We start from the raw sequence: 13,710 nt of genomic DNA on the forward strand, positions 1-13,710 counted from the left end.
ATACTCAAATGTGTGTATCAAAGTGTACGTAATGAAATACATTATATTGACCGAAATGCATTATGTTGAATCAATGTAACTACATGTTTGTACCGATGGATATACCAAAATATTCAAATGTATTAATGTACCTAAATAAAGAACATACAAAATTGTTATCGGAATATATATTATAAAAAAATTAGTTGCCTAAATGTAGACTTTAAAATATATTATGATGAATGAAATAAAAATTAAATTTAAATGTAATTAATACATTAAAATAAAAATAAAAGGATAAAATAAAACATCAAAATACAACTAATAAATGATATGATTAAATGTGCTAGGGACTAAAAATTGGATTTTATTCTTACATATGGTTATAATCTAAAACCCATCTTTTTTAAGGATTAAAATGAAGATTTCTATTAAAAGTATGATGAATAGAATTCAATTAAATGAGCTTTGCAACATTTAAAACGGCTAATACTCCTACTAGTTAGTAGTACTGGATAGACATGAGCTAGCATTGTAGCAGCAAGCAGTAGAATTAAGCAAAATAGAAGATAGATAAATTAAACTTAAAATTAAGGGTTTAAGGACTTCGTAGTCCCGCCAAATTTAAGCACACATGCATGCGTACGCATGTAAACGTACAGATTAACTAAATATTGTATAGCATCATGAGCAATCAGCCTTTTGAATTTAGCAGAGTGACTGCTCATGATGTTATATCATTCATTTCCATGAAGCTCCATCGATATCTAGCTTAACTATAGTAGTAGTAGGCCACCAAACGGTTAATTTACTGAAAACCTCCGCCGCTGAGCGCCGGAGCCCAATAGTCAGCTCCATTATCGCTCCCAACTTGGAGGGTACATGAAACTGGAACCAAACACAAGCCCCTACTCCTCAGGTCCTTTTTTGGCTCTTCATGAGGATCCTAACAATGTGTAACCAGAAAACCATTTAATTAAGTATAGCATAATTTCATTGTGATTACGCAAAGTTAATTGTATATAATTAATGAGCTAAACGTTATTTTAAAAGATACAAGCAGCTGGCACACACGCGATACATGTGCAATTAAATTTTATTTTTATTCTCTACGTTTCATCACATCCACAAAACTAGAGCACATTTTATAAAGTGTCAATATGCTGCCGAACATTGCCACCATACTAGCAAAACAATCCTCTTTATTAGGGTCTGCGACAAAAAACCAAACCATATTTTAATCTCAGTAGTCCGTTGGTGAACTTTCTTCGTTGGGTGGTTTAAGCAAGTGAAGGGGTTGAGCGTGAGGAGTATGTGGAATTGAGGCTTTTTCTGGCAAGAGATGGAGAGAGAGAGGAAGAGGAGAGAAGTTGGTTTTTTTATAAAAAAAAATAAATTTAATTTAAATATGGCTGCTATGTGTACATAGCTGTGAGGTTCACCTAAAAAAAGGAAAATTTGGGTTCATGTATTATTAAATTGGTCATAATTTTTGTTTCAGTTCAGTTTTGATTAAGTTAAAAGTTAATCTGAAACAAAAATTACCATTCTAAGTTAAAAGTTAAAGGTTCACCTAAAAAAAAAGAAAATTTGCTTTATTAGCTTTAGAGGGTTAGAATGGTAATTTTGTGAAATTTTGGTTGACAATTAAGATTAAGTTAAAAGTTAATAAAGCATGCATGGAATATATACCTGCTCAGAAGCTCCTTTCCTCTTCATGCAATTGTCATTGAGCAGCTGTGATCAGAACGACATATAATACAAAAGCCTTAGTAACTTAATTAGCGTTGACTAATTAATTAGTTTGACATGAATAAGATAATATTACATGATAATGTATTCCTCTCATTTTTATCTTTATGTAAAAAGATTCGAAGCTTTAAAGATGATCATGGCTTTGTATACTTTTTAAACAGTAGTTATCTTTAGTTGCTTACAAGATACCGCAACATTATCAGTTCAATAAATATTTATTACGTGTTGAAAAAATATATTACCCGTCCAAATAAATTGGTGGCAATATATAATCTCTCCGACAATACATGCATAGTTGTATCGCTTTGTAGGTTTTCCCAAGTTCAAGATGTAAATATGGGTCCAATAAAAGCTAGCATGTGTGTATATACCTGACCAGGATCTTCAGGGAACATACAATTCCTCTCCCCTTGAACCTAATTAATAAGAAACTTTTAATTAATTCACCATTATCAATCAATTACGGGGCTAAGATATACCTAATGAATATTATGTATACAGTCTTGCACGTGCAAGAAGAAGATAGAGGAAGGGGGTGGAGATGTGGCTTGGGGAAGAGAGAAAAAAACAAATTAAAGCTAGGGAGACTATTTATTTAAATTATTTATTATAAATCATGTGGTTGATGACACATGTTTTCAATTTTGTTTATTGTTTTTAAATTACTTACTACAGACTGTGGCTGCTGCAGCATGTTTCCTGATCCACTGCCCAAGTAAGGTAAACTGAGGGCCTGCATCCAAGGGGGAAAAGAGAGAAGCATGAAACGAATCGTATTTTTAGCACTTCAAAAACGAGAGAGAGAGAGAGAGAGAATATTAATTGAAAGGAATAACTAAAGAGAATGGAACTTTAACGGTGTGGTTGTGTGCCATCACGGCCAATTGCAAGTACCAACTAAATGGCCCCTGTCGAGAGAGAGAAAGAGAGAGAGAGAGAGAGAGGTTACCTCAATTTGACTCTGAAGGAATCTGATGTACCCAATAGCTTCTAACAAGACAGAGGCTGTGTCAGTCTGCAAAAGAGATAAAAAGCCACACCACAACCCGCCAAAGTCATACTCATACTTTGCTTGCATGTCTTCTTTAATGCTTAAAGGTAGAAGAGAAAGCCCTTCATTGTATAGTAGTAATAGTATATATAAATAAGGGATCGTTATTGACACTTAAAAAATTATCACACAGTATAAATTTATATAAAGTACAAGGAAAAAATTGTATATGAGAGTGCAGGATAAAAAGTTCACTTTATAAGTTTGTTGAGTAAGAATTCGATAAGTAATGTGCAAAATATACAATAATTCATTTTTAACCACTAATCTTAAACAATTTTTTTTAGGCTTGTTGGCTGCATACGATAGAGGGTAGAGGGGGAAGAGCAATGGCATACCTTCCCAAATGGAGAAACTAGCTGATGAAGGGCTGTAATTCTGTCACCTAATTTCTCCTTCCTCACCTGAATGTAGACAGTAGCTATCATAGATAAGAGGTGGAGGTCTCTTGGGGTTAAAACACAAGAGATTAAGAATCATCATGATTGATCAGAAATGGACATTCGAAAAAGACAACTATATACTTCCACAGTTCCACCTACAGGTGCGTGTGTGTTTGTGCCTGTCTGTTCTTGTGTGAAAGAAGTAGTGAGAGAGAGAGAGAGAGAGAGAGAGAGGGAGTGATTAGTTCAGTTGTAACTTGTAAGCGTTACCTTGAAGGTAGTAGGGGTTGAAGAAGGTTGAACCCTAGCTCTCTTAAGCGCCCCACCATTGTTACACTTCACAAAAGAAACAAAGAACAAAGAACAGAAAGAAATGAATATTGAGTACAATTTTCTGCCAAAGAAAAGGAGTACATTGATAAATATTAATTAAAACTCTTCAGTGAATTTTACTGTACATTGATAAATATTAATTAAAACTCTTCAGTGAATTTTACTGATCACCCCGTATTAAGTTCTTAACCGATTAGCACTTTAATTGATACTAAATAAACCAGTTTATGGCTATTTGACGGGAAAAACGGAAGCTGATTCATTTCAATACCATATTAAGGACTTAATGAACTACTTAAAGAGAAAAAGGTAAAAAAATCTTGAAAAGAGAAAAGCACCACATGATAAATAAATTATAATTCATTTGATGACTCCATATTAATGCGCATATATTGAGATTAAAAAATTAAGCTCATCGCTCATCACATTCAAAGCATGTATTTAGAATAGCTAGTTCAATTATATGAAAGAAAAAAGGAATGAATAATTTTGGACAACCCTAGAAAATCAAGAATGTGTAATTTTCGTATCGAAAGAGAATTTATCATGGACTCTCTCTCTCTCTCTCTCTCGGGTTAATTACTTGTATGTAAAAAGTGTTAATTACCTGATCAGAGGATCGATGTGGTGGTGGATGCCTCACGTCCGACTTGCTAGAAAAATCCAACATATTGTTGTTGCTGAAACTCGTCACACACGATGACTTAGGAGATGAGGCCGCAGATGGAGTAGTTGATTGCATAATCTGAGACAAAGAAGACAAAGCTGCAGCTGATGGGTTAAAATCTTGGATGTGATCATTCCCGTGATGATGATGTCCGTACATAAAGCCGCCGCTGCTTCCTGAGTTTTCTTGCTTCACGTCCACAGCAGGAGCATTTGGAGGTTGAGTGCTATTTAATATTTGCTCCTCCCAATTTTCCAATTTCTTAGCAGCTTGATGAAATTGTCTCATGATTACCCCTTTCTCATCTTCACCTACCAATCCACCCCTGATAATTCACAACCACACATCCATTAATAAGTCATTGATTTATGAAAAAATATCAAAATTAATAATTAAGTATTTGATGATCTATATATAACAAATAGAGTTATTATTCGCACTTCAAAAATATTATTTTTGTATTCTAAAATTTGATAGGAAAAAAGAAAAAAAAATTGTATAGAGAGAACTGCAGAATGACACTTTTAACAGCGCCCATAACAAAATATCAAAGTTTGAGTCCATGCATGCAAATTAAGCAGCTATGTATTTTGTATTGAGATAAAAAGGAGTGCTAATTAAGAAAATATAATTACAAGAGAAGTTGGCTCCAAGACTCTGGAAGCTCCTGGTTGTTATTTTCAATATGCCAAGAAGGAATGGCAAGTCCTGAAGAAGAAATTGTTGAAGAAGGGGGGGAAGTGTTGTTGTTGTTGTTGGGTGCAAATTGTGGGATTAAAAAATTAGGAGGAAGAGGAGAAGGGGGATGAAAGAAAGGAGAAATATTCATAGATGGTTGGGTACTTGGTGGCCTCATGCTGTTGATACTCCACCAATTAGGGTTTCCGGCCATCATTTGTTGCACCGGTGAGCTCTGGCAACCACCTCTATTCATGCCTCTCGTTATCTTCTGATTCTGAATGAGAGCTAATCAGCTGTGCAAGCTTCCTATCTACAAGTTAGGATTTCCCAGCTCCCTTAGCTTTTTGGATCTTTTTCTGAAGATCCCAAAACAAGTATAGAAACTTTGAGAGTTCTGCCTCCACTGGGTTAAGTAGTAGTGGTATTGTATACTAGCAAGAGGGAGAGGAAAACCCAGGTCCTGCTTTTAAGAGAATTTGAATAATCATGGAGTTTTGAGAGCCTTTGTCTTTGTTGTTTCCTCTCTCTTTTATCTTGCTAGTTAGCTCCTTTTTTTATTACTCTGATCTGCTTTTTTCTTTCTTCCCTTTCTTTTATGTTTTTCTTTTTCTTCTTTACTTTTTCTCTCCTTTTGCTTTATCTCAAAGTGGGACAGAAAAGGTCGTAGCAATTCCTATTAATTAAGTAACAAAAAATTGGATCTCACTAGCGTGAGTCTTGAGTACACAATATATTTATCTCCGTCCCATCAACCTATCTGCCAAGATTTATATACATATATCATAGGTGTATATTTACTGCATTGGGTAATTGGGATCCACCATCCATGTATAGTTGTATTGTAATTTGGTGAGTTAGTTTTAAGGTAATTAAAATTTATTAAGAAATCATAAAAAGCGTACATAGAATTGGCATATATATTACTTTAACTAAATGAACGTTGAAACAACCATTCACTTATAATAAATTTAGACTAAAGGTGTGTTATTTTGCATGATTCGTTTTTTGACCAAAAAAAAAAAAGTTGAATCACACGAACGTTCAAACAACCATTCACTTAATATATAGTGGTTTAGATTATTAATTTAAGAGGTTTTTAAACTTTAATCCTTCAAGAAGATTAAAATTTAATAAAAATCTGGTGTTAGATTGAATATCGATTTTAGTCCCTTAATGTGTACTTAATTCAAATTCATATTATATTTTTGTTTTTATATTTGATAGAAAACTTATTTAATGTTATTACATTTAATTTTAAATTTATTATTATACACATTTTAATTCATTAATTTTATTTTTATTTAACTTTCTCTAATTAGTGTACCAAAACGTATGTATCATAATATATTTTACTAAATTAATGTACTGAAATGCCCGTACCTAAATATATTGTAGTGAATTAGTGACACATAAGAAAATATGTAAAAACATAAGTGTACTGAAAATTTCATACCTAACTATATGATACTAAACTAGTGTACCGAAATGTCGGTACCTAAATATATTATACTAAATTAGTGTACCGAAATGTCCATACCTAACCATATTATACTAACACAATGTACCAAAATGTTCGTACCTAAATATTGTAATGAATTAGTGGTAGATAAGAAATATGCAAAAACATAAGTGTACTGAAAAATCTCTACGAAAATATTTTCTTATATAAGATGCTTACCATAATGAGAATTAAAATTTACAATATTTTCATAAAATTTAAATTCATAAAATTAAAAATTAAAAAAGAGACATTGAATATATATGTTGGCATTAAATAGAGTCTAGGGACTAAAATCAATTTTTAATCTTGTATAAGACATTTTCTAAACTTCATCTTATTTAGGGATTAAAATCTAGTTTTCTATTAATTTAACAGCATAACAACTTAAATAATTTAAGCAAAAGACATGGAATTTCAACTTTATATGAATTTTGCAAAACTAGATAGTTAAGTTTGTGCAAAGATCCTATATATTTTTCTCAATTTCAAAATAATGTAGAGACTAAGTTCCATGCAAGCATAAAATATCGATTGTGACATGAAATCAATAAATGATAAGTTATGTGAGTTCTTGTCTCACTAGTGTGGTGTGAGCCACCCTCTGATGACTAAGTTAGACATAGTAGAAAGAGTTAGGGTTTCTTGGTGAACGAACACTTACCTCTTATGGTGAGAACTCATGTCATTTAAAGTTGAGCACAATGAAAACTTGTATAAGTGTATGTGCATGGTATGCGTTCATCGGTGGAATATGATCATGTCCATTAATTCATTAGTCGTTTGACTTGCAGAGACGTAGTGATTAATATAATTATGAGTCATTGAGTCTCGAATCTCTGAATACGTTGTTGGTTTTGGCCTATGATTAAGTCATAATTAACGGAAATTTCCGTTACTTGATCCTAAATCTCTCGGCCATTTTTCGCTTGAGTGTGTTTGATATGCAAGTCCAACAAAGGTGAATTCCTCTTCTGGATTGTGGTCCGAGGCATTACCCGCTTCGTTGAATACGGGTGAGATCATGCATTTCTTTTCCGCGGGATTCGAGAGGCATCTCCTAATTCGCATGTAATTATCTCACTGGACGATGAAATGAGTTTCACAAGTAAGATGCGAATTCTCCTTTTTTCCCTTTAAATATATCCCTGAAAATAAAACGAGAAATGCTAAGAGGTTTCTTTCAAAAGTGGGATTTTATTGGATTCTCTACTACCTCACAGTTTAACGCTAATTCTAGTACCAACATTAGAAAACATTGTGCCAATATGATATGACAAAGAGTTTATGAAGAGTCCCACTTATGAGAGAGACCCCTTTAACATTTCTCAAATAAAACTCTTAACTTATTATTACCGTTTAGTAATATTTTTATTCACTTGTAAGATCATTTATAATTGAGATATTTTAGATTTGAATATAGTGAATTCTAGAGTTCAATACGAATTTATTCTCTCACCATATATCGTTCTATAAAAAATACAAAATGAAAGGACTTTAATAATTGTACGTGAGGGTTCAAGTAATTAATTAATAGCCTTAATTAAATGATCTGTTAATTAAATGATAAGAAAGAATGTTGGGTATTAACTCATAAACTCATTGCATGATGAGTCAGTTTGTCTAGTGTAGGAATTATTGAGAGATAGCCACCTTACCCTGAGTCACTGCAAGAGGTTTCGTGATTGTCTTGCAAGTATGGTTTGAATTCTCTTCTTGTTCTTTTTGTGTTTATGTGTTTCCTGCAAACTTTTTTTAGGTTAATATGGATACGGAATTTATGAATTACTAGTACGTACGTAACTCCAAATTCCATTTCGGTCAGCGCGCAGTACTGTTGTTACGGATTTAGGAGAGGCCAGATATTTAAGACAACCATGAAGAAGCAATCAAGGAATATGTATATATTACAACTTCTTTCCTAATTCAGACGTTAATATTCGAACTTTTATCTAAATGCCAATTTCAGCTGCCAGTTCTAACTCCTGGTCAGTAAATCAGCAATGTAAACTCGTAGAGTTATTCTAATGAATGCGAATCTTGAAAGTAAAAAGAAAGAGGATGACCATAGGTCCATACGTGGTTAGGACATGTTGTAATTGACACTCTAAAATACAGCCGCGTAATTCTATCCGTATATTAACATCCATGTGTATATTTTATATTTCTTTTTTATTTTGGTATACGTATGGTATAATGTTTTAGTAAAATCTAACAAATAGAACTCTGGGGTGCAAAAATGTTACAAGTCAGCTTCTCAAAATGAATATTGGCCCCACCAAAAGACTTTGTTCAAAACGAATTTATCTGTGAATTGAAGTTTACGATTATAATAATAGCAAAGCTAATTATGAGGATTACAGAACTGATAGTCAGGATGATCAAAATTTAACATTGGCATCACTAGAATTGTTGTCACCCACAGAGACTATTGTGGATGATGTATTCGTTTAAACCTTATCTGCTTGTAGGATTGCTGTAACCCTAACTGTCTAATTAAGTAATTAAATAGGTAATAAAAATGTGGTAAATGTGAGGACGATGACATGTGAGGAGAAATTTTTTATTGTGACCGAAACACGAGTGATACATCATGTGTTTTTATAGAAGTGGTGAAAAATTTTATTTTTTAATTTATTAACTTTTAAACACACATATCTTACTATTTATATAATAATACGTGATATACCATTACATGTATCGATCATATTGAAAAATCTCTCATCCCGTGAAAGTATAGAGACGACCGACGTTCGCACAGTGTACACTTTTCGAGAGGTCAATATCTAGGGTTTGGAGATCCCTAATCTCAGGTCTTCCAAGAGAATGATTGCAATTTCCTAGGGTTATCATTCTATATATTTGGACTCCCCTACCTCGGAAATCCCGCAAAGGTGAGGAGGAATTTCAAATTAAAAGCAAACAACCATAAATTGCATATTTTTAAGAAATTATTGTTGACATTTCAAAATTTTAATTTGTAATCTAAACTTTTATATTTAAAAAAAAAAACTAACGAATGCACAATTAGATTTTAAAAGTACAAACAATAGTTTTTTTTCTTTCTTTATTCTACTATTATTTACCGAAGTGTTCAATTTTTTAATTTAAAAAAAAACTGTAAAAAATTTGAAAAACTCAAATCTAGCCAAATTTGAACACTCGTAAAAGTAAAGAAAGACTTGGCTCCTTAAAATTGAGGAGAAACTTCTCCTCAATTCAATTAGTGCAATTTTATGTTTATGATCTAAACTGTTTATGTCACATCTTGACCCGCACTCCATCACATCTCAAGCTCGATTTCGCCGTAACATGATATTGTCTGCTTTGGGCCCCGGTCACACCATCACGGTTTTGTTTTTTGGAACTCACACGAGAACTTTATTGTCCATTTTGTGCCCCGACCACACCATCAAGGTTTTGTTTTTGGGAACTCACACGAGAACTTCCCAGTGGGTAACCCATCCTGGGAATGCTCTCGCCCGAACTTGCTTAACTTCGGAGTTCCGATGGAACCCGAAGCTAGTGAGCTCCCAAAAGGCATCGTGCTAGGTAGAGATGGGAATATACATATAAGACTTACAGGATCTACTCCCCTGGGTGATGTGGGATGTTACAATCCACCCTCTTTAGAGGCTCGACATCCTCGTCGGCACACATCCGGCCATGGATTAGCTCTGATACCAAATTGTCACATCTCGAGCCTGGTAGAACCCATGTGCGATGTGGGATGTTACAATCCAACCCCCTTAGGAGCCCAACGTCCTCGTCGGCACACATTCGGCCAGGGATTGACTCTGATACCAAATTGTCACATCTCGACCCGGACTCCACCACATCCCAGGCTCGACTCCGTCGTAGCACGATATTGTCCACTTTGGGCCCCGGCCACGCCCTCACAGTTTTGTTTTTGGGAACTCACACGAGAACTTCCCAATAGATCACCCATCCTGGGAATGCTTTCGCCCGAACTCGCTTAACTTTGGAGTTCTAATGAAACTCGAAGCCAGTGAGCTCCCAAAATGCCTCATGCTAGGTAGAGATGAAAATATACATATAAGGCTTACAGGATCCACTCCCTTGGACAATGTGGGATGTTACAGTTTATATTATGTATCACTCTGTACAGATCATCTATAAAAAAAATCAATTAAAACTAAAATTGCTTGGTCACAGAGTTTCGTGCATATGATCAAAATCGTGCATATTATAAATCACTATGTAAAGATCATTCTAATTATTTTACTGAATTCGTCCATTTGTTTTTATATAATTCAACTACTAAACGATAATCAATTTATTGTATGATGATCTTTATAGAATTATTTTGTAATATGAATAGTTCGAATCATAAACATGAAGTTCCATGAATTGGTCACATAATGAATTGAGGAAGAACTTGTCATCTAATGAGGAGCCAAATAAATTCCTAAACAATAGTATCTTCAATTTTAGTTTTTGTATTTTCAAAAGGTGAAATTGAATGGTTATCAAACAATTCCCATACTTTATTCATTTGAACTAAATTAACAAAAAAATTATTTACGCATATTTATATATATGTTGCAATACTTTTCTGGCATGTATATATGTTCCTTAGAGCCATACAAAACTACTTAATTAGTAATATATACATTTATCCAATAAAAGACTTACTATATATATGTACAAATGGAAATCAATTGTGTAAAATATAGGATCAAATTCATGAAAGTAAAAGAAAGATATGAATCATATAATTAACAGTATGCTGGTCCATAAACATATGGTACATATTTTTTGACCTTGTGATGATGTCTAACAACAATACAATATCAAAGACCATAGGCTATATTTTATTCCCTAAAAAAACGTAAAGAACCAGTTCTTACTTCTTAACATTGAAATTGGAAGTGTCCAACTCATCAAAACCTTAAGCCCACGTCTCGTTTGAAAGTTCTTAATTTGGTTGAATGTGATTTTGATAAAAATGTTTTTGGTACAATTATTAGTAAAAATTGCGTGAATTATGAAAGAACATTTAAAGTGTTTTCTAAAATGAGCATATAAATGATGTTTTTTACAAAAAGCACTTTAGGTGTTTTTAAAGCAAAAAAAAACCACCTCCTTCGCAACATATTAAAAAAAGATTAAAACTATTCTCCTTGTATAATTAATGATTTTATTCCACGACATACATTCCCTTAAACCGCATTTTAATGCAACAAACAAACAAATAAACAAACCACCCTTAAATCTCGAGCTTGCCTGAGGAATAGATTAGGGCATATGAGAATGGGCGTGTCTATTTTCTTACTGCCATAATCTTTGTCGGGGGCGTCTTGTCTTTTCCATCACCCCCACTTTTTTCTCTGTTTATTTTTCGTCTTTGGCTATCTCCAATGTCGACCAACGATAAAACAAACAATGAACAAACACTTCCCCTTTGTCCTCACCCTCCCTCCCTCATATGCTTCTCTGCGTAATACTGATATAGTACTACACTTTGATTATTCTTCAAACCAAAAGGTTGAATGTCTTGGCACATTGAGGGCTGGCAAAGATATGTGAACTTGTGGCTCAAATTTGATGTAATATCATATACTTTATCTACGAGTTTTGATTATATAGTTTTCACATTTACACGTCATATTGAATATCACAGTATATGAATGATTGTCAATCGTTAATGTATATGCAAGTTTTCTTGCAAATTACGTAATAACAGGACTGCACATGCATATACAGAAATGAGTGATTGCAATTAACTAATCATAATACCTAATGATTTATCTTATATGCCTTAACTTTTCTCATAACATTAACTTATAATTAGTTTAATTAATTAATCTTTTCCTATAAAATTAGGACTTCAAATTTCACTTGTGATGTAACACTCGGTGGATATTCTTTTGTAACTTCTGATGATCAGTCTTTACATTAGTAATAATAGAACAATTTTCCCCATTGCGGCGACATATGCCTCACCATTCATGCATGATCATCATGACCTCTATATTTTTTGTCTTGTTTTTTTGGCCTAGTATAGGCAATATATTGCTGAATGAATAGTGTGAGTAGATGCATGTGGTTTTATATCATACAGATTAATTAATTTCATAGCTTAATTAACAACTGCTTAATGTAGTCGACATTTTTGAAACTTGGCATGTCGTTTCCTTGAAGTCGAATATTAACCCCATAAAAGGATGTGTTCTTTTGTTTCATCTTGCTCATGCTTGATCATTGGATTCCTCAACACATGCTTTATAATCTCTTAAAATTAATCCCTTAATTCCTAGTTAGGATCCCTAGATTTATAGTTTATCTTATAGAATAAGTAATGTAAGGGTAAATTATAACCCAAAAGGTAATGCTAGCAAATCCCCCATCTATGACAATGAAGACAAACACTTTGAAACGATAAAACTTTTATGTTTTAAAAAGAATCTCTCCTGTTGTGCTGTTCTATATGAATTTGGAATTCCACTAGCCTTCCACAATATATATATATATATATATATAGAGAGAGAGAGAGAGAGAGAGAGAGAGAGAGAGAGAGAGAGAGAGAGAGAGAGAGAGAGAGAGAGAGAGAGAGAGAGAGAGAGAGAGAGAGAGAGAGAGAGAGAGAGAGAGAGAGAGAGAGAGAGAGAGAGAGAGAGAGAGAGAGAGAAAAAAAATTGTTATTAACACTTCAAAAATCTCATTTGTCACTCTAAATTTTCTATAATTAGAAAGAAAAATACAATTGTGAGAAGTGTATAATACGATTTTTTGAGTGCTAATAACAATTCCCTATATATATATATATGACACTATTTTTATACACAACTTTGGACACATGTTTTTATATGGTACACTTTGTATAATGTATTGACGATCAAATTGTTTATCTTTTAGGCTTTTCTTAGGTTTTTCCTCAAAGATCATATTTATAAAAAATCATTCAAATCTGAAACCATATAACCAGATTAATGGTTTAGGGTTTCCTTATAGAACTATGTTTGTCAGTTTGCTCACTAAAAATGAATGACTTAATGATTTCAAATTTGTCTGAAGTGTTGCAAAGATAATCTACGAATGATGCTGTAAATGGAATACAATTCGGTTGATATATGTATTAACTTTCACTTTGCAATGTATACAGGTTAAGACCCTACGATTTTTATTTAACTTCCCCTTATTTTTTACTTTGGTACTGATATGTAGAAAAAGTTTACTTTCATGGTTAACAAAAAGACATGTTCAAAACTAAGATGTTACAAACCTTATAATAAAGGATAATGCTAGAGAGATTAAATTTTTTACACCAAATTATGTGTCACCAATAAAAAACGGGCATATTAATCGACACTTAATTAATAATCCAATCATCTACAACCAT

The 13,710-nt window shown here is 33.0% G+C and overlaps 1 protein-coding gene across 4 annotated transcripts; it reads right to left on the reverse strand.

Annotated features, from left to right (window-relative positions):
• Positions 1–532: 532 nt before the first annotated feature.
• LOC103452769 (transcription factor bHLH68) lies at positions 533–5,573 on the reverse strand. 4 transcript variants are annotated; one of them, XM_029110150.2, is made up of 9 exons: positions 4,804–5,573; positions 4,109–4,493; positions 3,439–3,504; positions 3,124–3,189; positions 2,684–2,749; positions 2,405–2,467; positions 2,106–2,150; positions 1,672–1,716; positions 533–925 (listed from the first exon to the last, which is right to left on the reverse strand). In XM_029110150.2, the coding sequence occupies exons 1-9, from the start codon at positions 5,100–5,102 to the stop codon at positions 788–790; spliced, it is 1,173 nt and encodes a 390-aa protein (XP_028965983.1). In that variant the 5' UTR covers positions 5,103–5,573; the 3' UTR covers positions 533–787. The 4 variants fall into 4 exon arrangements, with proteins under 4 accessions (XP_028965983.1, XP_028965990.1, XP_028965996.1 ...); XM_029110163.2 differs by lacking the exon at positions 533–925 and adding an exon at positions 982–1,191; XM_029110157.2 differs by lacking the exon at positions 2,106–2,150.
• Positions 5,574–13,710: the final 8,137 nt, after the last annotated feature.

This window comes from Malus domestica, chromosome 02, assembly GCF_042453785.1.
Source record: "Malus domestica chromosome 02, GDT2T_hap1".
Taxonomy (NCBI): domain Eukaryota; kingdom Viridiplantae; phylum Streptophyta; class Magnoliopsida; order Rosales; family Rosaceae; genus Malus; species Malus domestica.

Coding starts and splice junctions, on each gene's coding strand:
- LOC103452769 (XM_029110150.2), bottom strand. CDS start 5,102: ATGAATAGAGGTGGTTGCCAGAGCTCACCGGTGCAACAAATGATGGCC. Junction 4,494..4,803: donor TCTTGGAGCCAACTTCTCTT/GTAATTATATTT, acceptor GTGAATTATCAG/GGGTGGATTGGTAGGTGAAG. Junction 3,190..3,438: donor CAACCCCTACTACCTTCAAG/GTAACGCTTACA, acceptor GTCTACATTCAG/GTGAGGAAGGAGAAATTAGG.